General features: G+C 48.4%; 1 protein-coding gene across 2 annotated transcripts in view; it reads left to right on the top strand.

Moving 5' to 3' along the window:
- Positions 1-14,085, top strand: part of PTGIS (prostaglandin I2 synthase) — a 37,514-nt gene extending 23,429 nt beyond the window's left edge. For both annotated transcript variants that reach the window (XM_087819160.1, XM_087819161.1), the window contains exons 7-10: positions 4,838-5,006; positions 5,987-6,168; positions 7,705-7,856; positions 10,661-14,085. In XM_087819160.1, coding sequence (XP_087675286.1) covers positions 4,838-5,006; positions 5,987-6,168; positions 7,705-7,856; positions 10,661-10,805 — 648 coding nt within the window. In that variant the 3' untranslated portion in view covers positions 10,806-14,085. The remainder of the gene's footprint in view (positions 1-4,837; positions 5,007-5,986; positions 6,169-7,704; positions 7,857-10,660) is intronic.
- Positions 14,086-26,456: the final 12,371 nt, after the last annotated feature.

The following is a 26,456-nucleotide window of genomic DNA, read 5'->3' as shown; positions in this document are numbered from 1 at the left end:
AGAGATTGGAGCTACAAACTGTTCCCAGAATCCCTTGTGGAAATGACCATTGTCAGCAGAATTGGACGCTGGCCTGGAGGCTTGAATGACAGAAAGTCTGGGGAACAGCCTTTGGCAGGGCCAGGAAAACTGGGCAGGAGTTGAGGACAGGCCATTCTCTGAGGCTGAGTCATTGGCAGCATCCAAAATTCAGGCAGGTGGGAAGACCCTTGGAAAACACAAGTCTGGAGAGCAGGGGCCAAGATGCTATGTAGCCCACTGGCTTCGGGCACAGGCTCTGTGACTAACCTGCTACTTCCTGGCAAGTCAGTCGCTTAACTCTCGGTGCCTTAGTTTACTCATCCTTAAAATGGAGATGACAGCGCCTTCCTCAGGGTGTTGCAGTGAGGATAAAAGGGTGACACATGCGAGACCTGTAACTACTTGGCAAATAACTAGAGTTCCATAAACATATTCCACAAATATTTAGTGAGGGCCCGCTGTGTGCCAGGCACCATTCTGGAAGCTGAGGATAGAGCAGTGAGCAGACATTTGGTAGGAGAAGGCAGACTGCTAATAAACAAGTATGTGAAATACACTAGAGGGAATAAGTTCTGTGGAGAACAAATAAAGCTGGGGAAGGGACTAGCAGAGGGGAGTGAGGGCCTACTTTATATAAGGTGCTCAAGGAAGGCCTCACCAAGAAGGTGACATCTGAGCAGGAACTTGAGGGAAGTGAGGGAGCCATGTGGATATATAGGATGGGGGCATCCAGGCGGGGGGTACAGCACGTGCAAAGGCCCTGAGGTGGGGATGAGGGTGCTGTGGCAGAGAGGTAGCAGGTGCCAGACCACTCAGGGCCCTGCAGGCCATGGGGAGGACTTTGGCTTTTACTCTGAGATGGGAACCCTTTGAGGGCTCTGAGCAGAGGAGCAACGTGGCCTGTCCTCTGCTTTAGAGGGGCCATTCTGGCTGCATTGCTGAGAAGACTGTAGTGGGGGAGTGGAGGCAGGGAGACCAGGGAGGAGGCTACTGCAATATCCAGGCAAGAGAGGAACATGCTAGACCAGAGGGCAGGGGGAAAGTGAGTGGATCTGGACATATTTCCAGGTAGAGCGAACAGGATTTGCTGTTGGCTGCGACACTGGGAGAAAGTATAATCAAGAATGGCTCGAGGGTTGGGCCTGAGTGATGGGAAGACTAAAGTTGCCATTAACAGGTAAGGTAGATGGTTTTGGGGGAGAAAACCAGGGGTTTGGTTTTGGGTGTGCTGAGTTTGAGATGGAGAATGGTGTGTGGGGGAAGGGTACCTAAAGAGAAGTGTCTGGAGTTCATTGAGGTGTGGGCTGGAGATGTTTATTTGGGAGTTGTTGGTGTAGATGTGGTGTTGAAACCACTGGACTGGAGATCACTGGGGGTGAGTGGATGGGGAAGTGGACCAAGCTCTGGGCCTCTCCAGTTTGGGGGTGGGGAAGATGAAGGGGAGCCAGCAAAGGAGACAGAGGAGGAGTGGCGGGGGGGGGGGGTAGGTGGGTGGGGTCTGGGAGGGAGCGCCACCCAGAGTGCAGGTTGGAAACTATTCAGGGGGTTGAGAAATGGTAGCTGCAGTTGCTATTATCAGGTCAGAGTGGAGGCACGAATAATACCTTCAGAAGCTCTCAAGCATTTATCACGTGCCACATGCCAGCCACCCTGTTGAGTACTTTACAGACATCATCTCACTGGGTCCTCGCAAAAGCTCCATGATTCCAGAATCCCAAAGCCTGGAATCAGGCTGATGGAGGGGTCAGTGGGAGGCTCCCGCACCCAGGGACCTAGAGTATGAGCTGGTGTCCTGAGACCTTAGGTCCAGGCAGGGGAGAAGGCCAGCTCTAAGGGGACATGGGTTGGGTTGGGGTGGGCAGAGGAGGAGAGTCCCAGCAGGCCCATAACGGCACAGGCTTCCCTCCTGACTCTGGACCTTGGACTTTGGCTTCAGTGAGAGGGAATGAGGCTCGACTGGAAGTGTCCTCCTGGGTAAACAAGGCAAGGCCCCGCCAGAGAAAGCTCAACTTCCAGGGTAGCAAACTCAATCTCTCATGGTCATGTGATCACAGGCACGTGTGCATGCACACACACTCGCACACTTGCACACCTGTGCAGTGGGGTGGGAGGTGACAAAGACCACCTTGCCACAGCTTTTCCCTGAAAGCGGAGATAACTGAGCAGCCTCGTGTTCTACTGCTGCTTTGTAATTATTGAGCCATGGCCCCCATCTGACTGTCCTGGCAAGAGGAAATGGCCTTGGCGCGGAGTTAACCCAAAGCTGAATTATTTATCGCCTGCATTCCCCTGGCCATTTAAGTGATAAACAGCAACTGACCTTGCTAGTCTCTGCTGGACCTGAGGTGCTAGAGGAAATCTCAGAGAGTCCCAGGTCCCCACTTGTTCTCAAGCCTGGGGGAGGGACCAGCAGGAAGAAGAAACCTCTTCTGAGCACTTACACTGTGGTCGCTTGCATCTAGTCTCAGTGGACCCTTGTGGCTGCCTCAGGAGTGGGCATATTATTTTAGCAGAAGAGAAGTTCTGAGACCAAGAGAGAGTGACTTGTCTGGAGTGACAGGAAGTGGGGAGCTGAGATTTGAACCCAACTTTGCCTGGTCCCAGTTCAGGGCTCTGCTAGCCCACCTTCTTCCAGGCGGACTTGCAGGTCCCAGCCCAAAGGGACACAGATGCTTATTCAACAGATACCATTGAGCTTCTACTATCTGCTGGTCAGTGGGCAGGACTAGGCAGCACTTAGTTTTCCTTTTCAGTAAAAGGTGTGGTAATGGTGCATACTTAATGCGGGAATTGAAGAAGGTGCCTCCTTGGCGCTGAAATCCTCGTGGTAGCTAAAGAAAAAGAGAGAAAGTTTGTTCACTGCCTTTTCTGCATGTCTTCCTTCTATGGTGAAGATCATGCAGTGTTTTTAGTCCTACTTTTAATTTGACCTAATATTGCATCATGAACATTTCCCTGTGTCCTTGCAGATCCCTGTAAAAATTACTCACTTTTGTTTCACTTAAAAGTAGTACATTATTTTAAAAATTCAAGCAGTTGCAAAGGACATATGCAGTGAAGAGCCAGTCTCCCCTCCCCACTCTCCCATCCTCCCAGCTGCTGTCCCAGAGGCAGTCTCAGGTGCCAGTTATCGGAGTCGTTTCTTCGAGATGGCCTGCTTCTTTACCTAAATCCTAAAACATACACACCCTGGTGGCCTGCTGAGCCCGCTCTGCAGCCCGCTGTTTGCACGCTTCAGGGTGCCTTGACTCCCGTCCTGTGCCAGTACCCACAGAGCCGGCTTCTTTGCAACAACTTCCTGTATCATCCTAGGGATGGACCACCATTTATCTCATTGATCTCCTATCGACAGGCATTGAGGTTGCCTCCAGTCTTGCTGTTACATCAGCACTGTGGTAAATATTCCTGTGCAAATAACTTGTTGTCTGTGTGCAATTATGTCTGTTTTAGAATTACTGGGTGAACATGATATTTAGTGACTGTTTAATATTCCATTGTTATGATCGGATAGGATAGTCATTTATGGTAGACAAGAGTCTTCCCCCCAATTGAGGTTTGTTGGTACTCACCCAGACCTCATTCCTTGGGCCTCATGTTAGCCACATGCTGCACCTGAGTATTAAAATGTTCAGCCAAGACTAAAATCTTGGAGCAGGAAATTCCATCCATTTTCATAATTATTTAGCTATTGGGAAGTTTTGTATGTTTTTTAAAAATAAATTTTTTTAAAAATATGTTTTTGTTGATTTCAGAGAGAGGAAGGGAGAGGGAGAGAGAGAAACATCAATGATGAGAGTCATCAATCGGCTGCCTCCTACTGGGGATCGAGCCTGAAACCAGGGCATCTGCCCTGTCCTGGAATTGAACCATGACCTCTAGGTTCATGGGTCGATGCTCAGCCACTGAGCCACACCGGCCGGGCAGCTATTGGGAAGTTTTAAATAATTTTTGGTAAAGACGTTAATAACTTTCATAGTCATCACTGATCATTGCTGCTTTACTTTATATGTACATAATACGTATTTGAAAGCATATATTCAGATATTATATCAGTTTGCTATTGTGTACCAACCAACCACAAAAACTCAAGGGCATACACACTGATGCGTCTTTAACTCACATGTCTGGCCTCCTGAGAGTCAGCTGGTCTAGACTGGGCTCAGCCGGATAGCTCAGCTCTGTTTTGAGTGTCTCCTGTCCTCCTCTTGGGACCAGTGGGCTAAGCAGGCAAGTGGAAACATCCAATTGTCCCAAGGTCTCTTATGGCCTAGACCTAGCACTGCTCTTCTGTCAATTCTGCCTCATTCTATTGGCCAGAGCAAGTCACGTGACCGAGTCCAAATTCAAGGGGCGGGGAAATACACTCTGCCTCTTTAATGGGAGAAAGTATACGGTCACATGGTTAAGGGCATGGATGCCGGGAAAGGTAAAGAATCAGGGCCATGGATGAAGTCATCCTGAGATGGTAACAGTAATCTTACCATTACACGCTCTGTTGCTATTATTGACACTTTTTTTGCTGTTTAGCTATGAAGATTACCTATGTGACCTCATAGGAATGATTTTGCTCAGGGACAGGGCTGCCAGGAATGGCCTTGAAGTGGCCATTGGGCTACACCAAATTTACAGTGCACTTCTTGGCCATGTGCCAAGGCTGAAGGCAGACATAGGCCATGCTTAGATGTTTGGCAGTGGTGGAACTCAGGCCTTCTGACCCCTGTGCCCTGGCCAGGGCTGTGTCCATGGCATAGACCAGTCAGCTTACACCCCAGGCTTGCCCGCTCGGTGGTGCAACGGGGGCTTTTTCTCATTGCAGGGGAACATGGGCCCAGCTGCCTTCTGGCTTCTGCTCTTCCTCCTCAAGAATCCCCAGGCCCTGGCTGCCGTCCGTGAAGAACTCGAGAATGTCCTGTGCCGAGCAGAGCAGCCTATCTCGCAGATGACCACCCTCCCACAGAAGGTTTTAGACAACATGCCTGTGCTCGGTGAGATGGCCAGACCCTTCAGACAGCCCCAAAGACTGGGTCATCATGGTCCCTTAAGCAACCCCCTCAACATAGGCTCTAATTGTCCCAAGTCCATCGGTGTCCTCTGACCTAAGGTCCCCCTGAACCTCCTATCTTCTTAGACTTGGCATCTCCATGCCACGGTCTCAGCTGCTCATAGTCTCCGTAGGAGGTTTTTTGTTGCAAATGGCAGAAACCCTAACTTAAACTGGCTGAAGCAAAAAAAGGACTTTATTTGGGGCAAGTAGCTAAAGGTCCAGAAGAATCTAGCTTTGGGTACAGGTGGATCCAGGTGCTCTAACAGTGTCATCCGGGCTCAGTCTCTCCATCTCTCAGCCTCATTTTCTGCTGGGTTGGCTCTAGTCTCAGGCTGGCAAGATGGCCACTAGAAGCTCCAAGCTGACATGCTCCCCCCCTTGAGGGTGTGCCTGTCTGCAGCATTCCTACCCAAAGTGCCAGGAATGTGTCTCATTGGCTCTCTTTGGGTCATATGCCTATCTTAAATGAATCATGGGGAATTAGAGGGTTGGGATGCTCTGATTGCCCAATCCCAGGAGTTGGGAGTGGAATCAGCAGTCCAACCCCTGAGAGTGGGAGAGGGGAGATCCCCAGAGGAAAATCAGGGAACTGTTTCTAGAAGGGGAATATATGCTGAGCAGGCAGAAATAACCTATGTTGGTGGCCCTGCTCTCTCCCTACTTCTCTGATATCTCTCTGGCCCCCATCTCCCCTCACAGCTTCTCTTGGGATCAGACCCAAACCCGCATATCTAAAGTCTCTGAGGGACGGTAGCAATCACACCTCATGAACTGGCCTTTTCGGCCTCACTGTGTGCCAGTGGGCAAGTCGTGCTCCCTTTCTGAGCCTCCTTACCTTCCTCTGTAAAATGAGGGCTGGGGGTGGCATTTGAGTGGGTAAAAGGGCAGCTGCTGACCCTTTCTTGCACCTGCCCTATGCAGACAGCGTGCTGAGTGAGAGCCTCAGGCTCACGGCCGCGCCCTTCATCACCCGCGAGGTCGTGGTGGACCTGACCATGCCCATGGCAGACGGGCGGGAATTCACCCTGCGACGTGGTGACCGCCTCCTCCTCTTTCCATTCCTGAGTCCCCAGAAGGATCCAGAAATCTATACAGACCCAGAGGTAAATGGCATACCAGGGACCATGGGGAAAAATCAGTGGCTTGCAGATCAGCCATATCTGAGGGGCATCAGCTAGCTCTGCTTTTTTGCTGTGTGATCTTGTCCAGATGACTTCACCTTCCTGTGTCTCTGTTTCCTCACCTGTGAAATAAACCTCATAATAGCACCTGCCTCATAGGGTTGTCAGGAAGATTAAGTGAGATCATGTAAGAAAGGCCTTCGTAGGGCCTGGCACACAGTGAATGCTTTATATGTGATAGCTGAGTGACTTTCCTTCAGAATGTTATACTGTCAGCTTCTCAACACTTTTCCCTCTTCCTGGACTTTGAGATGGGAAAACTTGAACAATTTCTAACAGATTTGGGTGCTTGCTGTATGCCAGGCACTGTTCTGTATGTTCATCTATTCATCCATCAATTCATCCATCCATCTATCGTCCGTCCATCCATCCATCCATCCATCCATCCATCCATCCATCCATCCATCCATCCATCCATCCTCCCATCCTCCCTTCTGCCCATCCACCCACCCACTCATCCACCCACTCATCCACCCATCCACCCACCCACCCATCCACTCATCCACCCATCCACCCACCCATCCATTCATCCATCCACCCACCCTTCTATCCATCCACCCACCCATCCATCCACTCATCCATTCACCCATCCATCCACCCATCTGTCTTTCCATCCACCCATCCATCCACCCATCTGTCTTCCCATCCACCCATCCATCCACCCATCCATCCACTCATCCATCCATCCATCCATCCATCCACGCACCCACCCACGCACCCATCTGTCTTCCCATCTACCCATCCACTCATCTATTCATCCATCCACTCACCCTTCTATCCATTGGTCTGTCCACTGGTTCATTCACCCATCTTTCATTCAGCGCCTACTCTGTGCCAACCCTTGTTCTCAGATACAATTCTCACCTTACCACTGCACAATGTAACCAAAGGAAATTGGCATTCTCTTTTTAAAAAATAATTTCTTTTAAATTAGAAAAGTAACATATACTTATAAAATAGAAATACATAGACATATATGTATTTAAAGGACACACTCCAACCATTGTTAGGGAACTCTGTAGAACTGGAGAAGAAGGGGACTGAAGAAGGGGAATGAATGTTTTTCTTCATTCCCCTTCTCCAGTTCTACAGAGTTCCCTAACAATGGTTGGAGTGTGTCTTTTAAATTATTTTTATGCCTTTACAGACATACATACACTCACACACATGTGAATAGATGGGTGTGTGTATAGGATCATATAATGCATAGCTATTCTGAAACTTGCTTTTTTCACTAACAACCAGCCTTAAAAATTCTTTCCATGTCAGCACACACAGACCAAGCTCACCCTTCTAAATAGCTGCCATAATCTTTTTAACCAATCCTCTATTAATTGCTCATTATGTTGTTTCCAGCTTTCTTCTCTTATAAACAAGACTGCGATGAACATCCTCACAGCTTTTCTTCATGCGTGTTGTGGGGGGTGGAGTCAGACATGAACCTTCTTCCTATCTCAGGTATTTAAATACAACCGATTCCTGAATCCTGATGGATCAGAGAAGAAAGACTTTTACAAGGATGGGAAGCGACTGAAGAATTACAGCATGCCCTGGGGAGCAGGGCACAACCAGTGCCTGGGGAGGGGCTACGCCATCAGCAGCATCAAACAGTGAGTTTGGGGTCAGGGGGCTGGGGGAGGGGAGGTTCCTGCTCTGTCTGGTTGGTACACACCCTCCTCTCACGAGAGTGACTGAGAGGCTGATCCAGGAGAAGGGTTTAGGGCAGAGGCTTCAAATGGACAGTCCATGAGCCATGTCCTGACCACAAATCTATTTATTTGTGTTTTTAAAAATGTGTGCTAACTTTTAAGAATCAGAACAGATCATGTTAAAAAATAAAAACAGCCAGCTTTCTGATTTCTTTTGAAATAACCAGGCCTGGCAACAACAGGTTTTTCCCTCCAAGCCTAGTGTCCAAATACCAAACACCCACAATATCAAACACTGGACATTCTGTGCAGCTGACCATGGCTGGCTGGCTGCAGCTGCTCAGCTGCTCAGAACCTCTGGGCAGGACCTGGCCAAGTGGCATCGTGCCCTGTGGTTATTTTAATGCCTCATTCATTCTCTTTCCTCGACCCCAAGAGCCTTGGTCCCCGGATCACAAACAGGTTGGACCAGGGATTGGGACATCTGCCCAGTCCCTCTGTTCAGACCCTGTGTCATCGTAAGCTGGGTGACCTTCTGTGCCCGTTTCCTCAACTGTAAAATGGGGGTACTGGCATACTGCATCCCAGGGGTGCCGGGACAAAGGAATGGGATCTTTCTAAATACTTAACCCACTACCTGGCTCATTGTAGGCACTTAATACATGTTAGTTGTTATTGTAATTATTAATACCACTACTATTAATGTGCAGGCACCATGCTAAGTAAATGGACACATTGCATTAACCCCTTGGCCTCAGTTTTTTCCAGCAGTAAAATGGAGATTGTAGTACAGCCAGTTCTGCTCTAACGCTTCACGAGTGTTCCCCAAAATCACTGCATCGAGAGAAATCACACATTAAAAACCACAGGGAGTGTGGGCACAATGGGGCCAGCGCCCAACAGTAAAAAATGTCATCTGTGACACATTGAGGAAAAAGATAAGGACCTAGGAAAAAATGGGAGTACAGGTTGACACAGGTTAAATGGCTAAGAAATACCCAAGTGCTACAGTAAATACGGTGCTTTGCTCTTAAAACCACCTGAAGTTCACTGTGGAAGTGAACGATGGATGGGATTGCAGCTGTGAGCTACTGTGAAGCATGGAAGGAGGGTTATCTGAAATTGGACACCTGTATGAATGGTGTGGCACACACACACTTGCACACACATGCACACACTTGAACTGGGGTCAGTGGAGTGTGTGTGTGTGTGTGTTTTGTGAACTGCTTGGCTCAGCTCAGCTGGGTATAGGTTTTTGCATTCTCCTTGTGTTCCGCTCTGATAAAATTGCACATAAGCTAACATGAAATTTGCATTAAGCTTCACTCATGTCCTAATATATCAACATCACACTGGAACAAAGTCAGGTGTTCAAAACAAGTGTTAGAGCAGAACCTACTATAGCTCCTTTCTCTTAAAGCTTTTGGACAGATAAAGAGAGAATATTAGGACACTAAGTGTGTATTAGCACAAGTGTCTGGCACTTAGTGTTTCAATAAATTAGCTAATTTGTTATTTTTATCTCACTTAATCGTCATAACCCTGCCTGGTAGGTGTCAGTCTAACACTGAGGTCCGATCACTTGCCAGGTCATGCACCTGGTAAGTGGAGGTACCGGGATCCAAATCCAGGTGTGGGTACAGCACCCCCACCCTATATAAACACAGCCTCTAGCATCCTACAGCTTCGGAGCTGGAAGGGGAAACTGAGGCCTAGCATAGGAAAGAAATTTGAGGAGGGTCACATGCCCTTAAGAGGCAGAGCACAGTTCTGCTCCCAGCTCTCCCATCCAGAGCGTTGACTTCGCTCTACCCTCATCTTCCCTCTTTATTCATTCCGGAAGACTAAAGAATCCTTGCTGTGTGCTCAGTCCCGCATTGGGCACCTGGGTCTCAGTGGGGGGATGGTGGGAGACAGAGTAGGTGAAGATCCAGTTCTGACCCTTGCTGACATAGGTGGTGCTGAGTAAAAGAAGGCAGCTGGACAGGAAGCAGTTAACATCAGGCAGGGCTGCTACCGCGTTTAAGGCACACTGATTACATCATGTACATGCCTTGTGTACTTACTAGGACAGTTTTCCAGAAGATGGCAGTAAAGAGTGCTTGTTCTGGCAGAGTTGGTACATTTTGACAGTCTTCCCACAAACACAGTAAAGTGTCTCGAAGGAGGGGAACCTATTTCTAATCTCACAAAGGCAGCCTGTGCTTTAGCAGCAGCCTGACCAGGGCAGACAGTAAGGGTCCCAGGAGTCTGGGGGGTTGAGTATGGTTGGGGGTAATCAGGAAGAGTCACTGTTCCTACTGATCAGGGGAAGCTGTACCAAACGACCCCCAGTCTCAGTGGCTGTGACGACAAAGGCTTAGTTCCCACTCCCACAAAGTCTGCTGTGGGTTTGGGGGTCTACTCCCCTCCATGCAGAGGCTCAGGCTCTTTCCATCTCAACGCGAGGCCCACACAGCTGCCAGGCCCAAGGGAGAGCTGAGTCCAGCACTTGACCTGAAATGCTTTGGTGTGAAATTGACACACAGGTCACTGCTGCTCACAGCCTGTCAACCAGAACTGCTCCACGGGGCTGCCTACACAGGGTGGCACACATGTAGGAGCTCCTGGGCCACTGCACTCTGCTCTCTCTCTCTCCTTTTCTCACTTTTCCCAAAGTGAGAGTTGGGGTCAGACTCTAGAGGAAGCCATTGCTCTCCTGCCTTATTCCAAACAAGCCCCCAGTGCTCCCTCTCCTTCACGCCTTCAATGCCATCTCTCTGCAGATTCGTGTTCCTTGTGCTGACGCACTTTGACCTGGAGCTGGTCAACCCCAATGTGGAGATCCCCGAGTTTGACCTCAGCAGATACGGCTTCGGGCTGATGCAGCCGGAACATGACGTGCCCATCCGTTACTGCATCCGGCCGTGAGCAGACCAGGCTCCACACGCTCGCCCCCACCCAGCCCGCGCCCCAATCGCCCAACTTTCTGTGCCCACATCCGGCCTGGGTGCAGAGATTTGAACAGCCTACAGTGCCAGCTTTAGCACTTTGCTGCTTTTTTCCTGGAAGGCTAATCTGGGGGAGGGGGAAGAAAGGAAGCTGAGAGAAGGTTTAGTCCAAAATGAGATTCTTTCTGCTTCCGGCTCACCTTGCTCCTCTCGCCTTATGACACCCACAAAAGCTAGGGCAGACAGGGCAGGATAGGAGTCCTGATTGTTGTGCCCCCAACTCCTGGAGGGGCCACCGTCCAAGTCCTTTACAGTAGTGCGATTGAGGCCTTAACCACTTAAAGCAGATGCTGACCATAAAAAGGCCAGTTGGGACCTAGCAATGTGTCCCTTGAAATAAGCTGGTCCCCAAATTATTAATAAACTAGCTGAAGCCAAAGGAGTCTAACTTAAAGACCTGTTTCTGGTTCCCTCATCTCTCCATTCACATGGGTTCTTGAGAAAACGCAGGAGGGTTTCCCCAAAGCTGGTGCATCCAAAAGTCAGATCACAAGCACCCTCGAGACACTGGGTTCTGAGCCGGGGAGTGCACTGTTCTAGAGTTATGGGCTCCAGATGGGTTGAGCTCTGCCAGTGCTGAGACTCAAGTCGGGAATGAGAAAGACACAGGCCCCACAGGGTGGTCCTGATGGAAGGAAGAAGCCAGGGCTGGGCAAATTGGAACAAAAAGAAGAGGTTTTGGTTTCCTACATTCTAGCTCAAGCACCAGCTGTGGGCATGATCCAGTCTGCAGACCTGTTTTGTTTGGCCTACACTTAAAATAATAGTTTTCATATCATCTTTGGGAGAGTTGATTCAAAATGTCCAGCTTCTCTTGAAAACTTGGAAGATCTGGGCACACTCAGACCATATTCCCAAGAGCAGCCATGGGCCAGGGCTGAGAAGCAGCTGCCTCCCTTATCCAGGACATGTGTGCTCTGGCTCACCAGGGTTTCTGCGGGGTGGGATTTCTTCTTTCTGCTTCAACATTCTCAGTACCTCCTGGCCCATGAAGGTATTTGCATTTGAAAACCCTGTTCTAACTCTTGGAAGTGGTCTGTTAGGAGGTGGTGGGAACCTGCTAACTAGTTCTCAGACCAATGCTCCAGCTTCCTGCATGCACCACCATTTGAACAAACAGATCAATGATGAAAACTTGCCTTTGCATCAGTTTAGGGGGGATAAAACAGTTCAAAGAGAAAAATTGCCTAGAAACCTTTACTATGATGATAAATATTAATATTAGGGTCTGTTTACTCAGGACTCTCTAAATGCCTGTGAGAGGCACAGTGGACATAGTATTTCTATTTCTCACATCATCTCTGCAAAGAGGGGGTGGTTATGCCCTTTTTATAGGTGAGGAAATCAGAGAGGTGAAGCGACTGCCGGGTCATACAGCTCATAAGCTGGTAGAATTCAGCAAATAGACTTATTGTCCCAATAGCAAATGCTTTCCTTGGGCTCAAGAGGGTGGTGGAGGGACAGTTCTGTTTGGCATCAGAGCCAGAGGCACCCATGGATGGATGCATCTCATGAGATGCAGACACACATACACACGCAGAGCTGGGCCCCTTTAGCTTTAGCTGAAGGAGAAGAGAGGATCCGAGATCTCTGAATGTTTCAGGGGTTAGTCTCTTGGAGCAGCACTGGGGCTTGGGGGCTTCCCTGGCCCTCAGCCTCCGGGAGGCCCCAGGATTCCCAGACAGATACTGTGATTGGCAGGAGGCGGGATATCCCCAGGGAAACCCATCTTCACGCCTGGGTGACCCCCACTGCCTCCTGCTTCTTAACTCCGAAAGAAACCAGGCCTGGCAGCCTCCTATGGGAGGCTGGAGCTGGTTTCCATGGCAACCCTCAGCTGCCTCATCCTGGCTGGGAAGGGAAGGGAGGGAAGAAGGCCAGCAGAAACAGCAGCAGGAAGGTCTCTGCGAGGATGCTACCCTGGGGTGCTGGGGGAAAGCCCTGATGGCTCCCCTCTTCCAAATTGGGGATGCTTTGTCACTGAGACTAGATTCTCACCTATGTTCAATTCCCTTTAAAGGTGGCACACCTCCTCGAGGCCACAGTCATTAGGAAGAGACAATTCTCCCACCAGGCAGCTCCAGCTGGTCCCAGAGATACTGAAGTACAGCTTAGCAGACAATGATTTAAGCCTTCCCTTGTTTTAATCTTTCGTTTTCCTTTCTTCTTTTTAAAAAAAATATCAAGAAGAAGGAGAGATGAGTGGGTCAGCTCCTTTCTGTAGGTTAGTTAGGAAGGTACCCAGACATCACTGTATTTCTTCATACCGTGCTTTAGACTGGGGTGGGGAACCTTTTTTCTGCCAAGGGCCATTTGGATATTTATAACAGCATTCACAGGCCATACAAAATTATCAACTTAAAAATTAGCTATGAAAAAAGCTCCTAGGTTTATTGAATATTGAGCCTCGCCTGCAGTTGCCTTGGCAGGGCCAGACCAAATGACACGGCCTGCGGGCCAGATGTTCCCCACCCTGCTTTAGAGTCACAAAATTATAGGACATATGTTAGAAACGTTCTTAGGTTGACCTAATGAAGTGTTTTCTGATTATCATTATTATTTGCTGTATTATATATTGTTGTTTATCAGATATTTTCCTTTAAACAGGCTCATTTTTTAAAAAACATAGTTGTTTGAAAAGGGAACTTTTTTTTTTAATCGCTGCCGGTAACGGACAACATATATCACTCGTTGTCAAAAATAGAAAGTGACTAAAAAAGTAAATTTGCTGGGAAGGGGTCTGCATGCTGGTGTTGCTGAGGCTCAGAGCCTGAGATCTGTCACTTCTCCGCTACCTAATGAGACAAGCAAGTATTCGAGTGGCGTTAAAGCCAGGCCAGCACCACCCTGAGACTTTTTCTCCTTGACCATCACCAAGTGAAAAGGAGTGAGCTGCTCGCCACATGGGCACCTGTGCATTACACCTAGTCTGAGTGCCACCCAGCGTCTTTTACCACCCGTGGGCCACCTGTGGGTCCCGAGCACACTGAGCTGGTGACATCTCTCCCGCCCAATTCTCTAGATGGGAGTTGAAGTATCTTGCCAGAAGTCATTGATTTTTATGTGTTTTTTTAATAAACAATGTTTCGCGAGTAGCAATGATTGTTATGCCTTGCTGTTTAAATAAAGAGTTCTATTTTCATATAATATTGTTGAGTGGAAATGTGCTGAAGTGCATTAAACCATCCTTGATTGTGAAACTGTCTCTGAGTGTGATTCAGCTTGAGATTCGGCTGTGTCCAGAATGGGAGAGTTAGCTTCTGGGAAGGGAGCACAGAGCACCTTAGAATCACGTCATACCTCCAGCTACCTCCAAGGCATGGGTTATCTCCACTTTTACAAGGGAAGAAACTGAGGGCCAGAGAAGTGAAGTGGCTTGCCCAGGATCACTTGGCTAATAAGTACTAGACGTGGAATTGAAGTGCAGGCCTCTGCCTCCTGAGACTGTGTTCAGGATCTTTCCATCACCGATCCCCCTGATGGCAGAGAGGGACAGGGTGCCCATAGAGGACTTTGGGGTGGAGGCTCACAACCCCAAAGCAAAGAGGTCTAAAAATTCACTGGATGTTCTCTGTCTTCCACTGTATGTAGGCATTTGTATAAATTAAAAAAAAAAAAAAAAAAAAAGGTGGGGTGGGAGGTGAAATGAATTAGATTTGGGAAAAACAAAAAAGAGAACATTGTTTTTTCTCCCAGAGTTGTGCAACCATCGCCACAGTCTTAGAATACTTCATCACCCCCAAAAGAAATCCCTTACCCATTAGTAGTCATCTCATCTCCCAAATATTTGAGTAAAAAATAATGTCCCAAGGCTAATGTCCCTCAACATCAGTGTCCTCATCTGTGAGGGGGCCATGGAGACACATTTGCTGGGATTGGATTTGGCTGTGAGTGACAGACATGTCAACTAGCACAGCAGTATTTTCACATTAAAACACTCAACACAGCAGAAGTTTCTCTCTCTGTCATGCAGATACAGGAGACCAGAGGCGGTGGCATCGCCACACTCACCGGACCCCTTCCTCCTGGTCGCTCCAGCATCTGTCGACCAGTGGTTTCCACTTCAGGGCCCAGTGCTGCTGCTTGAGCCGCAGTCCTTCTGTTCACATTCCGGACAGCAAGGAGCGGGGAGGAAACAGAGAAAATCTGCTTCCATCCCGTTGGTCGGAACTTAGTCACCTGACACTCCTTGCTACACAGGAGCCTGGCAAATGTAGGCTTTCTCCCCAGGGGCACTGTACCGGGCACTGGGAGACGAGACTACTAATGGGTAAGGGTTTCTAATGGGGGTGATGAAGTATTCTAAGATTGTGGTGATGGTTGCACAACTCTGTGAATTTATTAAAAACCATTGACTTGTGCCCTGGCCGGTTTGCTCAGTGGTTAGAGGGTCAGCCCACAAACTGAAGGGTCCCAGGTTCGATTCTGGTCAAGGGAACATACCATCATTGTGGGCTCGATGCCCGGCCCAGCCAGGTCGAGGCACGTACAGGAGGCAGCCAATCAATGTGTCTCTCTCACATCGAAATTTCTCTCTCTCACTATCTCTGAAAAAGCAATGGAAAAAATATCCTCAGGCAAGGATAAAAAACAAACAAAAGCAAACCATTGACTTGTACACTTTGAATGGGTGAATTTTATGGTATGTTAATTATAACACAATAAAATCATTATGTATATTCTTTAAATATTTAAGCACTTCACATGTGCTAGGTACTGTTCTAGGCAGTGGGGACCCAGCAGTGACTAAAACGGGCCCTCCCCAAATCTGTCCTCATGGAGTGCCATTCTCATGGGGGAGACAACAGTAGGCTAGTAAATAAGTAAAATATAAGTATGTCACGATGATGAGGACCATAGAGAAAAAAGGGGGAGAGGGGCTGGGGAACTGCAGCTCTAAGTAGGGTGGGCAGGGAAGGCCTCTCCACGGTGACCTTTGAACAGAGACTAGAAGGAAGTGAGAGGAGCAAACCGTAGGGTTATGTGAGGGAAGAATGTTCCAGAAAGATGGAACAACAAATGCAAAGGCCCTGAGACAGGAAGGTCTCAGGCAGTTTCCAGGAACAGGAAGGAGGCCAGTGTGGCTGGGAGTCATGGATGGTTCTGGATAGAGGAGAGACATGATCTGACTTGAATTCTAGCAGGACCCCTCTTACTGTGTGTGTGTGTGTGTGTAGAATAGGCTGTAAGGGGATGGGCAGGAAGTAGGGAGACAGGCAAGAAGGAGACTGTGATCTTCTTGGAAGTTCTCTGTCCTCATAGATTTCACTTCCAGGCAGAAGAGACAACTCATCAAAGCAGCAAGTCAACACAAGCAACGTCAGGTACTGAGAGGGCTCTGAAGACAAGCAAACAGCACAGTGGAATGTGGTGGTTACACAGAGATGGGGATGGCCATGGCCTTGGAGGAGATGGTCAGGGAGGATCTCTCTCCAAGGGGGTGGCAGATGAGCTGAGGTTTGAATGAAAAGTAGCCAACCTTGCAAAGAACCAGGACAAGAACAGTCCAGGGAAAAGAAATAGCAAGTGCAGAGGCCCTAAAGAGGCAAAGGGCTTGGTGTATTTGAGAAACAGGGAGGCTGCCAGAGAGGCTGAGAGGCTGGGCCGGGTGAGGGATGGGAAGAGATATACCTGGAGTGGCGGCAGCCTGGTCTTTATTCTAAGAGCCCCTGGAAGCCATTAGAGAGTTTAAGTAGGAAAGTCAACAGCAGCTTTCCTTTAAATGGAATCAATTTAGCTCTATAAGCATCTCATTCCATCGCCCTTATTTTTCTCATTCCATGGCGGACCAGTGAACCTTCAAACACTTTTAATGCACTGGTGTTTGGGAATCACGGCCACTTGAGAGGCGATCCAGAGGGTGTGTCTGAGGGGAAGGAGGGTGATGAATGGGGAGAGCTGGCAGTGTGCTAGCCTCTCACCCTGTGAACCTCCCCTAGCCTCTCAGAATGGCCTGGGAGCGGAAAGGCTGGTGCACCCACATTACAAACCTGGGAAAGTAGATCCTTGCCATGAACAGGGTCTCTGTGTGCGTTTATTTCAGGGGTTCTGAGGGCTGACCACTGTAGGGAAAATGCCAATTTCCTGGCCAAGAGCCAAACCCCCAACCTCCCTGCTAAAATAGCCCTTGGGATGTAGACAGCCATGTGCTCAGAGAAAATAGGGCCAACCTCCGAGTCAAGACCTGGGGCCAATCCAATTATAGGTATCAGACACCTCTTGCCAGTAGCTGGGCTGGTGGTGGTCACATGACTCAGTGCAGGCCAATGAATGGTCAAGGCGTCTGTGGGGAGCTTCAGGAAGGTTGGAGAAGTTCCCCCTGCCTCCCTACTTGGAGTTATCATGTGAGAAGGAGGCCATGGCAGCCATCTGGTGATCATGAGGAAAAGACAACCTCAGAGAAATAACCAAGAGTCCTGAGACCTCTGAGTTGCTCCTGTGACAGACCCTGGAATCACTTGTGTCTGGCTTTTGTGTTAAATGGGATAACATATGCCATTACTGTTTAGACTCTAATTAGAGGCCATATACCATGGTGATTAAGAGCAGGGACTGTGCCTGGGTTTGAATCTCCACTCAGCCACTTAATACCAGGGTGATTTGGAGCATCTCTCTGTGCCCTCCACCTGTAAAATAGAGATAATAATACCACCTCCCTCATAAGCTTTTTGTGAGCTTTAAGTGAGTTAATATTGTCATTCACAGCCAATGGAGGGGATGGAAAAATGAGTATCCTAAGTTAGCCTCATAATAGAGTCTCCCAGAGGAAAGAGAATCTGACCCAGACCGTGGAGAGGCAAGAAAAGTGGTACTGGATCTGGATTTTGAAAGGTGAATAGAATTCCCTGTGTGGGATAAATGATGGTTGGGTCAGGGAAGCATTACAGGCAGTAGAAACAGCATGAGCAAAGACACTACTGTATCAGTTACCCATAGCTGTGTAACAAACAGCCCCCAAAATGTAGGGGCTTAAAATGAAATTATTTTATAATTTCTCATGGTTTTGTGGGTTGACAGACTTAGCTGGATGGTCCTCCTGGTCTCACTTGGGTTAACTGTCAGGTGGCTGCAGTCAGATGTCAGGGGGCTCTGCAACATCAAAGATGATGCCTTGGCAGGGATAACTAACAGGCTGTGCTCAGCTGGGACACTGGGAAGGCTGAGACACTCTCTCTTTCTGTGTAATTTCGGGGCTTCTCACTCTCCATGTGGCCTCCCCACATGGTCTCTCCAGCAGTGTAGCAGGGGTCAGACTTATGCCTTTAAAGGTCCACCCTGGTAGCTGGGGGGAGGTTGGGTTAGAGGAAAGATAAAACTGAGGGAGGGAGATCAGAGAGGAAGCAGATGAGAGCAGGAAGGGGTGAACTACAGTGATGGAAAGGAGGCAGGAGAGACATCAGTCCCCAAAGACCGAAGAGCTGGACTTTAATGAAATATTATCTTAGGAGAATCAGTTAATTAGCTCTTGATCTCTGTGACTTTGATTTCCTTCTTTTGCTGACTCACTGCTTTTCCATCGCATCTTTGGAGTTCCCAGGCTCCTCTGTGGGGAAGACATATGAGTTTACCTCTAATTGCTCTGCTGGAAGCCAGTACCTCAGTCCATCCTCGACTGCATTTCATCATTGTTTGGCCACTAACCCTGGAAGTTAATGGCTTTGGCAAAGTCCAGGCCACAAAAGGGCTCAACGAGCTACATGTAGGTTTACCTATCTCCCTCTGTGGGGACCCTCTGTTGGCACCCACATTTCCTCCCAGGGAAGGAGCCCAAGAGACCATTTCAGTGCTTAGCACAGAACATTACATGTAGTAAACACCCTAAAATGTTAGCTGATAGATGGGTGGAGATGGCCAAGTGAGTGGATGGATTCAAGGGTGGGTGAGTAGGTAGGTGGGTGGATGGATAGGTGAGTGGGTGGGTGAGTAATGGTTAGATGCATGAATATTTGGAATGAATGAGTGATTGGGTAGGTGGATGAATGAGTAGGTAGATAGATGCATGAGCCAATAGGTGGGTAGATGATTTTTTGGATGGATGGATGGATGGATGGATGGATGGATGGATGGATGGATGGATGGATGGATGGGGTGTGTGAACGGGTAGACAGATGGGTGAGTGGAAAGAAATGATGTATGTATGAATGGAGAGATAGATAGATGGAGAAATAGTAGGTGGGTGAATGAGTGGGTAGAGAAATGGATAGCGGGTAGAATATGTGAATAAATGGAAAGAAAGATGAGTGAGTGGGTGAGTGCATGGAGCAATGGGTGAGTGGGTAGATAAGTGGGTGGGTGTGTAGTTGGATAGTTTGGTGGCTGAGTATATGGATGGATGAATGGGTGGTTGGGTTGATGGGTAGGTAATGAGCAAAAGATAGAAAGAATGAATAAATATTTAGGTTGGCCAGAAAACCAGGCTCACCTGTTTACCAGGAACCTGGGCCAGGACACCCAGGGCTTGATAAAGGCAATCAGGCTAGCACAGAACAGGCACTAGAGTCAGACATCTGGTCACTCAACTATCATCCAACAGCTCATAGGTCTTCTTTATATTAGAATATTCAGCCCAAGGGGGAGGAAGCTAGAAAGAATTTTAAATGACACCAGATACATGCAAAGCATTTAGTACAGTGCCCAGTATATAGTAAATGCTCATTCAATGTGAGCTATTATTGTTTATTAATATTGTTACTACTGTTGTATGAGTGTGTACTTATTGATGTTAGGCATGGTGCTAAGTACTTCATATGCATTATCTCATAAGTCCCCCCAGCAACTCTAGGAGGTAGATTCTATCACTAACCCCATTTCCCCCACGATTATGATTATTATGATTGGGTGTGACAAAAGAGAGATGGGCAAAAAGACTGGAGTTCAAGCTGATGGAAAAATCCCTGGCTGCTGGGACTTTGGGCAAGGGCATAACATAACAAAGAGCAGTTGTCCTGAGTGATGTCCATTCAGAGGTGTCAATGATTTCCCTTGAGCCTTTGGGTACCCCCACAACCACCCTCGTAAGGCAATTATTCCCTCCCAGGGGTCCATGAAGGAGAAGGAAGTGGGGATTAATTAGTCTTGTTTAGTGCCCAGAATGCCAAGAAACCTGAGTAGGACACTCAGTGAGATTATAAATAAGTGATGGCTGGCATTATGGAGTCCAAGAAAAAAATCTGAGTTCAAATGGAAACATCCCTTGCCAGCACAAATTAGAGGGGGATTCACTTGTATTTACATGGATGAATTGTGCCAAGTTGACCTCTCTCAGTCTCTGGAAAAGTCTCCACACCTCTCAGCAGGAAGTCCGAGAGGCCTGAGCAGAAGATGGTTTGTGATCTGGTGCTCGTGGTACTCGGCTGCCCACTTGCTGGTAGACCCTGGGGTACAGTTCCCCTCGATGAGCTTTTTCATTTTTGCATTTGTAAAATGAAGTGCTTGTACTTGAACTCTTATTGCAGGGCCCCTTCTCTATAGAACCTTCTGAGTTTTATTATTATTCTTTTCCCTGTTTCCTGGGAGCTGTCCCCCCTCCAGTTTCTTATAAGTATATTATAAGGAGATGGAACACTTCTGGTTAGTAGAGAGAAAATTGTATCAGTTGGGCTCTTTGGGACATAAATGACAAAATTATAGCCCAATATGGTTTAAGTAAAAAGGGGTTTTTACTAGCTCACATACCTGGAAAATCCAGGTATGCCTTCAGGTATGGCTGGATCCAGGAGCTCTAGTGACATTGTCAGAACTTGGTATCTCAATCTCTGGGCTCTACTTTCCCCCATATTGGCTGTATTCCTAGGTAGTCTCTCCAATTATGATGACAGAAAATTCTAAAAAATGAATACCAGTTGCTTTCAAATAACTTATAGTCTTTTCAATTAGAAAATAAAAACTCTAAATAGTATTTATTTATTTATTTATTTATTTAGTGCAGAGCCTGAGGAACCAGAGAAAGGCAAGACAACCTCATGGACTTCTTTGGTCTTTGTATGCAAGGAGCACAGATTTAAATTTATACCAAGACCAGCAAGTAACATAAATGAGAAAAGTGTCCTGAATGAGAAACATTAGGAAGAGGTAGCAACTGGAGATCACATCCTGCCCAAAGGGGGCAGCTGCGGCTCAAGGGCAGTCACTACTCTGTACCAGCCATAATTTCCATGTTTCGCAGGAATGCAGGCCCAGTGTTAATTAGTTCCCCCAATAAAAAGAAAAGTTTTTATCCTCACCTGAGGATATTTTTTCCATTGCTTTTCAGAGAGTGGAAGGGAGAGAGAGAGAAACATCGATGTGAGAGAGACACATCCATTGGCTGCCTCCTGCACATGCCCTGACCGAGGCCAGGGACTGAGCCTGCAACTGAGGTACGTGCCCTTGACCGGAGTCTAACTCAGGACCCTTCAGTCCACGGGCTGACGCTCTAACCACTGAGCCAAACCGGCTAAGGCAGTTCCCCCAATTTTTAAAGAGAAGCCAGAAATGCAGTTTTTATGTAAACTTCTCTGATATTTAAATTTTCACTCAATTAAAAAAAAAAAAAAACCATGAAGGCCAAACAACAGAAGTCGGCAAATCACCAATTCATGACCCCTGCTCTCTGGCATACAGGATTGCCCAGAGGAACGCTTCTTACACACTACGTTCTTTCTTTCTTTCTTTCTTTCTTTCTTTCTTTCTTTCTTTCTTTCTTTCTTTCTTTCTTTCTTTCTTTCTTTCTTTCTTTCTTTCTTTCTTTCTTTCTTTCTTCCTTCCTTCCCTCCTTCCTTCCTTCCTTCTTTCCTTCCTTCCTTCCTTCCTTCCTTCCTTCCTTCCTTCCTTCCTTCCTTCCTTCCTTCCTTCCTTCCTTTCTTTCTTTCTTTCTTTCTTTCTTTCTTTCTTTCTTTCTTTCTTTCTTTCTTTCTTTCTTTCTTTCTTTCTTTCTTTCTTTCTTTCTTTCTTTCTTTCTTTCTTTCTTTCTTTCTTTCTTTCTTTCTTTCTTTCTTTCTTTCTTTCTTTCTTTCTGATATACACAAATATCAGTTTAGCTGACTTGAGAATGTGAATCATCTCAGGGAGTCTCCTCATGAAAGACCTGGAGTCAGGGAGAGGGAAATAAGAGAGCTTTTGCCAATTTTATTTCTATATACCTTGTTACCACCCCCACCAATAGGATAGGATATTCCTGAGGTCAGAGGTGTGTCTTATGCATAAGTTTCTTGCCCTCATGTAAGAGGATTTATTTATTCACGCAACAAGTATTTATTGAGTAGTTACTCTGTCCGGGCATTATGTTGGGCACTGTAAGAAAAGAGTGGCAGGCACTGTTGGTTGCCTACCCAACTTCAATCTCCACTTCTTTCTTGTTAAAGAAACTTCAGTTTTGTAAGGGGAATAATGAATTTAGTCCTACGGGGCGAATCCTGTTCCTTCTGTCAATGATTGGTCTAGGAGTGGCCACGTGACCCATGGTAGGTAACTTGGCCTACCATGGCTTCTCTTAAGTGGGTGGGAGATTATGAAAAAAGGAGAAAAGCATGACAGAAGAATTATTTTTCGCTACCTTGGCCATCTCATTCTTTTTGCCTTTGAATATAATTTTATGGAGACTGATTCAAGGAGTGGTGGCAGCCATTTTGTGACTCTGAGGCAACAAGCCTGGGATAAAGAGCCCAGTATAGAAGATAGAGCAAAAGAATGGAAGAAATCTGGGCCTTTAATAACATAATTGAGCTGCTAAATCAACTCTCATAGCACCCTTCTCTGAATTTTTAATGTGAGATAACTAAATGTCTTTATTCTTTAAGCCCCTATTACTTAAGTATTCTGTTACTTGAATGAGCAAGACAGACCAGCTCCGGCCCTTGGGTAACCTACAATTTATCAGATAATAAGAGCTAGCAATGAGTAAATGCTTTCAATAAATTCCTCAAATAAACCCTATAAAGCAGATACTCTCTTTATTCCCATCCTCATTTTACAGAGAGAAAAAATGAAGCCCATATAGATTAGACTGTTTGCCCAAGGCCATGCTGCATGTAAGTAATGACATCAGTTATTCTGACTCCAGAACTTGCTCTCTGAGCCAGTAGGGAGGCAACTCTGTCTTCCTGAGAAAGTTTGCACTGAATCTTTATTGAGTAAATGAATGGACAAGTTGTAGCAACAGGGCTATTTGCTGGACAATGACAAAGCTGTTCCCATTGTCTGCATTTCCAAGATCCAGGTGTATCCAGATGTTCTTTATCTGAATCTAGAGCCAGACTTTGCAGGCATCAGGCCACCCAGAGGGAAGAATCTGAATGACATGGCATATACCTAGCACTAGCCTTTACTGAGGAATCTCCCTTGTCAGAGCCTTGTGGCTGTGAAATGGCCCAGCTGTCCCCACGACCATCATCCCAGTCCAAGCCCTATTACCTCTGGCCTGGGCAATTGCAGGAACCTCATGATAGTTCTTCCTGCTGCCAGCTTTTGTCCCCCAACAGTCCATAATGCACACAGCACCTAGAAGAATCACTTCAAGACATAGATCAGCAGTGGGACTTTTCTGCTTAAAACTTTATCATGACTTCCCATCATGCTTTCTAAGCTCAGACTCATTCCTTAACCTTTAGTATAAAATCCCAGTGAAGCTCTGCATGTCTTGCTCCTGTCTACCTCTCTAACATCCCTTCTCAAGCTCATTTCCATCTTAGGGCTTTTGCTCTTTCTGGCTCCCTTGCCTGAACCCCCTTCCTCAGAACTTCACCCAGTTGTCTGCTCCCTGCTTAGATGTGAAGCCTTCCCTGCCTGATTACCCTACCTATAGTTGCTGACACTTCTCTCAGGTATGCTCTATCACTTCCTCTTGTTTACTTTCTTCATGGCATTTATCATAATCCGAATGATCGCTTTATTTATTTCATTGTTTATTAACTGTATTCCCCGCCAGAATATAAGCCCATGTGCTTAGGAACTGCCTTTTTTATTTTCACTGTATCTCCAGTGTCTAGAGTAGTGCTTGGCACATAGTAGGTGCTCACTAATTATTGGTTGAAAGAATAGCATTTCCAGACCAGGACATACCTTTGCCTTCTATTAAATTAACCCAAGGATTCTCAGCCTCGGCACTATTGACATTCAGGGCTGGAGAGTTCTTCACTGTGGAGGCCTGTGCTCCCTATGGACCGGCGGATATTTAGCAGCATCCCTGGCCTCTGCCCAAAGATGACGGCCCCTTAGACAAGGGTCATGATGATGGAGGTGATGAGAAGTGAACAGATTAAAAATATATAAATGATATTATGTTCAACTCTATGGAAACAAATCCCTTTAAATTTAGAAATGAAGAAAATGGCCATGGAGGGAAAAGCCCTTACCTTGGGGCCTGGTGGCTTGTTCACAGCTTTTCTCCTCCAGGATCTGTCTACTTGTCATGCAGTAAATACCTATTTGAAAGAATAAATGAGTAAATGGTGGAGAGGGGGATAACTGTGGCATCCTTAGGGAAACCTTGCTCAGCTCTCCAGGTAAATCCTTTGATTCTATTTTCACTTCTGGGGATTATTTGATCAATTCTGTCTCCCCCATTGGACAGGGAGCTCCAGGGGAAGATGTTTCTCTTACTGAGCCTGCCACGGAACCTGGCACACAGGGAGCTCTCAATAACTAGCTGTCCAGCAGAGCTTGAATGAAGGAGCGGCTATATAAACTAGCTCACCCCTCGGTCTCTCTTCCCCTCACCTTGGTTTAGTCTTCTTAGCCGTTATCGCCAACTTCCACATTGCATACTTGATGTAGTCATTGCTCACATTCCCCCACTAGAGTTAGATTTTAGAATCTAGAATGAAAACTCATGAAAGCAAGGGCTGTTTAAAATTGCAGCCTGACAGCAGCCCCGGCCTCTAGCCCTCTCCTTCGTTTTATTATCCCCGCCAAAGGCTTTTGCCCCCTGACATGCTCTTTGACTTTGTTTTGGGTCTGTCTCCAGCCCCACAAGAGCTGAGTTTGTGTTCGGCTTTCAGCTGTATCTCAGACGCTTAGCCTAGTGTCTTGCATACACTAGGCACTCAACTCACGCTGTTGGGAGGGCTAAGGAGGCGGGATGGCCGGGGGTCAGTGGAGACAGCCCAGGTGGAAAGGTTAGGACGGCCAGGGTCCTCCTCGCCCAAACCCCCAGCCCGCCCACAACCTCACCCGCAGGCTGGCCCGGGCAAGCAGGAGTTAAGCGGCGCTCACGCTGGCTGCCCGCAGGTGGCGCCGTCCCGCCTCGGTGCCAGACTCCGGGCGCTCTGAAGTGCGGGACAGAATCGTAGCGAGCGCGGAGCCGAAGCTCAGCCGGGACTTGTTGATCTCGCCCAAGCAGCGGCCGCCGCCGCCTCCGCGGGAGCAGGAGGAGGAGGAGGTGGACCCGGAGGCGCCGCCCGAACGCGGTCTCGCCACCCGCGCCCGCAGCGTCCGCCCGCGCCCCCAGCCTCGGAGAGCGCGCCCGGCTTCGCAGCGCCTGCAGCCCCGGCGCGTCGCCAGCCCGGCCGGCGTAGGCCGGGCCCAACCCGGCCCCGGGTCCGCCGCTGCCCGCGGGCCGGGGCGCCCGGGCGGCCGGGGCGATGCGCGGTCCCTGGCCCCGGGAGGCGGCCGCCTTAGGGGTGAGTGTTGGGGCGTTCCGACTGCGGCGAGAGCCCAGGGGGACACTAGTCAGAGACTCGCCTGCCGCGCGGCTCGGCCTGTTGGTCTACCTAGGCTCCGCGGCTCCAGGCTGGGGGGGAGGGGGGCTGGCGCCTGGGGAGATGCACGATCTCATTCCGGGGCGAGGGGAGAGGGCGTGAGCCTCACTGCCGCGGGCGCAGAGGAGCCCCCGAAATCACCAGTGCGCGGTAGGCGGAGGGCACGTTGTAAAAAGGCCAGAAAATTCAGCCCTTTTCTCCGGTTCCCACCTCCCCCACCCCTTCGCTTCTAAGCCCCGGGAAAGGCGCAGAACCCGGAGTTATAAAAAGCCCATCGCAGGAGAGGAGCGAGGAGGGGGGGGGGGGGAGAAGGGGGCGGGGAAGGAGCGAAGGGAAGACGGAGCAGGTGGATCCCCAGGACTCTGCGCGCCCCTCCTGCGGTGGGTTAGGGGTCACAAAGGGAGGGGTGGGAACCCGCACGGAGCTTGGCTTTGCGTCTTCAGGGCTCATCTCGTGGCCGGAGCGACCTCAAGGGATGCTCCCGTGGCTTAGGGAGAGGGGTCGCTCCAGGACAGCGACGCTGTCGTGACCATCCTGTCTGTTGTGACCTCCGACAAGTGGGCACCTGAAACCCCCCAGAATTCCCCCAAATCTTTAAAGGTTTAGAAAAAGAAAACCTGCTGCCATCCCCTTAGCCTTCAAATCTTTATCTCGGAGCAGGGGAAGGAAAAGATGAGAAGTCTTTTTTTTTTTTTCTTAAGTTTTTCATGCAACTCCCCTTTCTCCCCATTTCGGGGCCAGGTTCGGGACTCGACGGGGGATACCCAGAGAAAAGAGAGTTTCAGCACTCGACGGGGCGGACAGCGCCCCGGGCGGCTGCGTTGGGCCTGGGCCGCAGAAACCCGGGTGGGGCCTCCCGGGCCCCTAGGGCGCCTCTTGGGGGCCCTCTCCCAGCT

This window comes from Miniopterus natalensis, chromosome 7 (genome assembly GCF_054644295.1).
Source record: "Miniopterus natalensis isolate mMinNat1 chromosome 7, mMinNat1.hap1, whole genome shotgun sequence".
Taxonomy (NCBI): domain Eukaryota; kingdom Metazoa; phylum Chordata; class Mammalia; order Chiroptera; family Miniopteridae; genus Miniopterus; species Miniopterus natalensis.
Note: the sequence above shows the minus strand (reverse complement) of the source record. Positions and strands in the feature narration are given on the sequence as shown.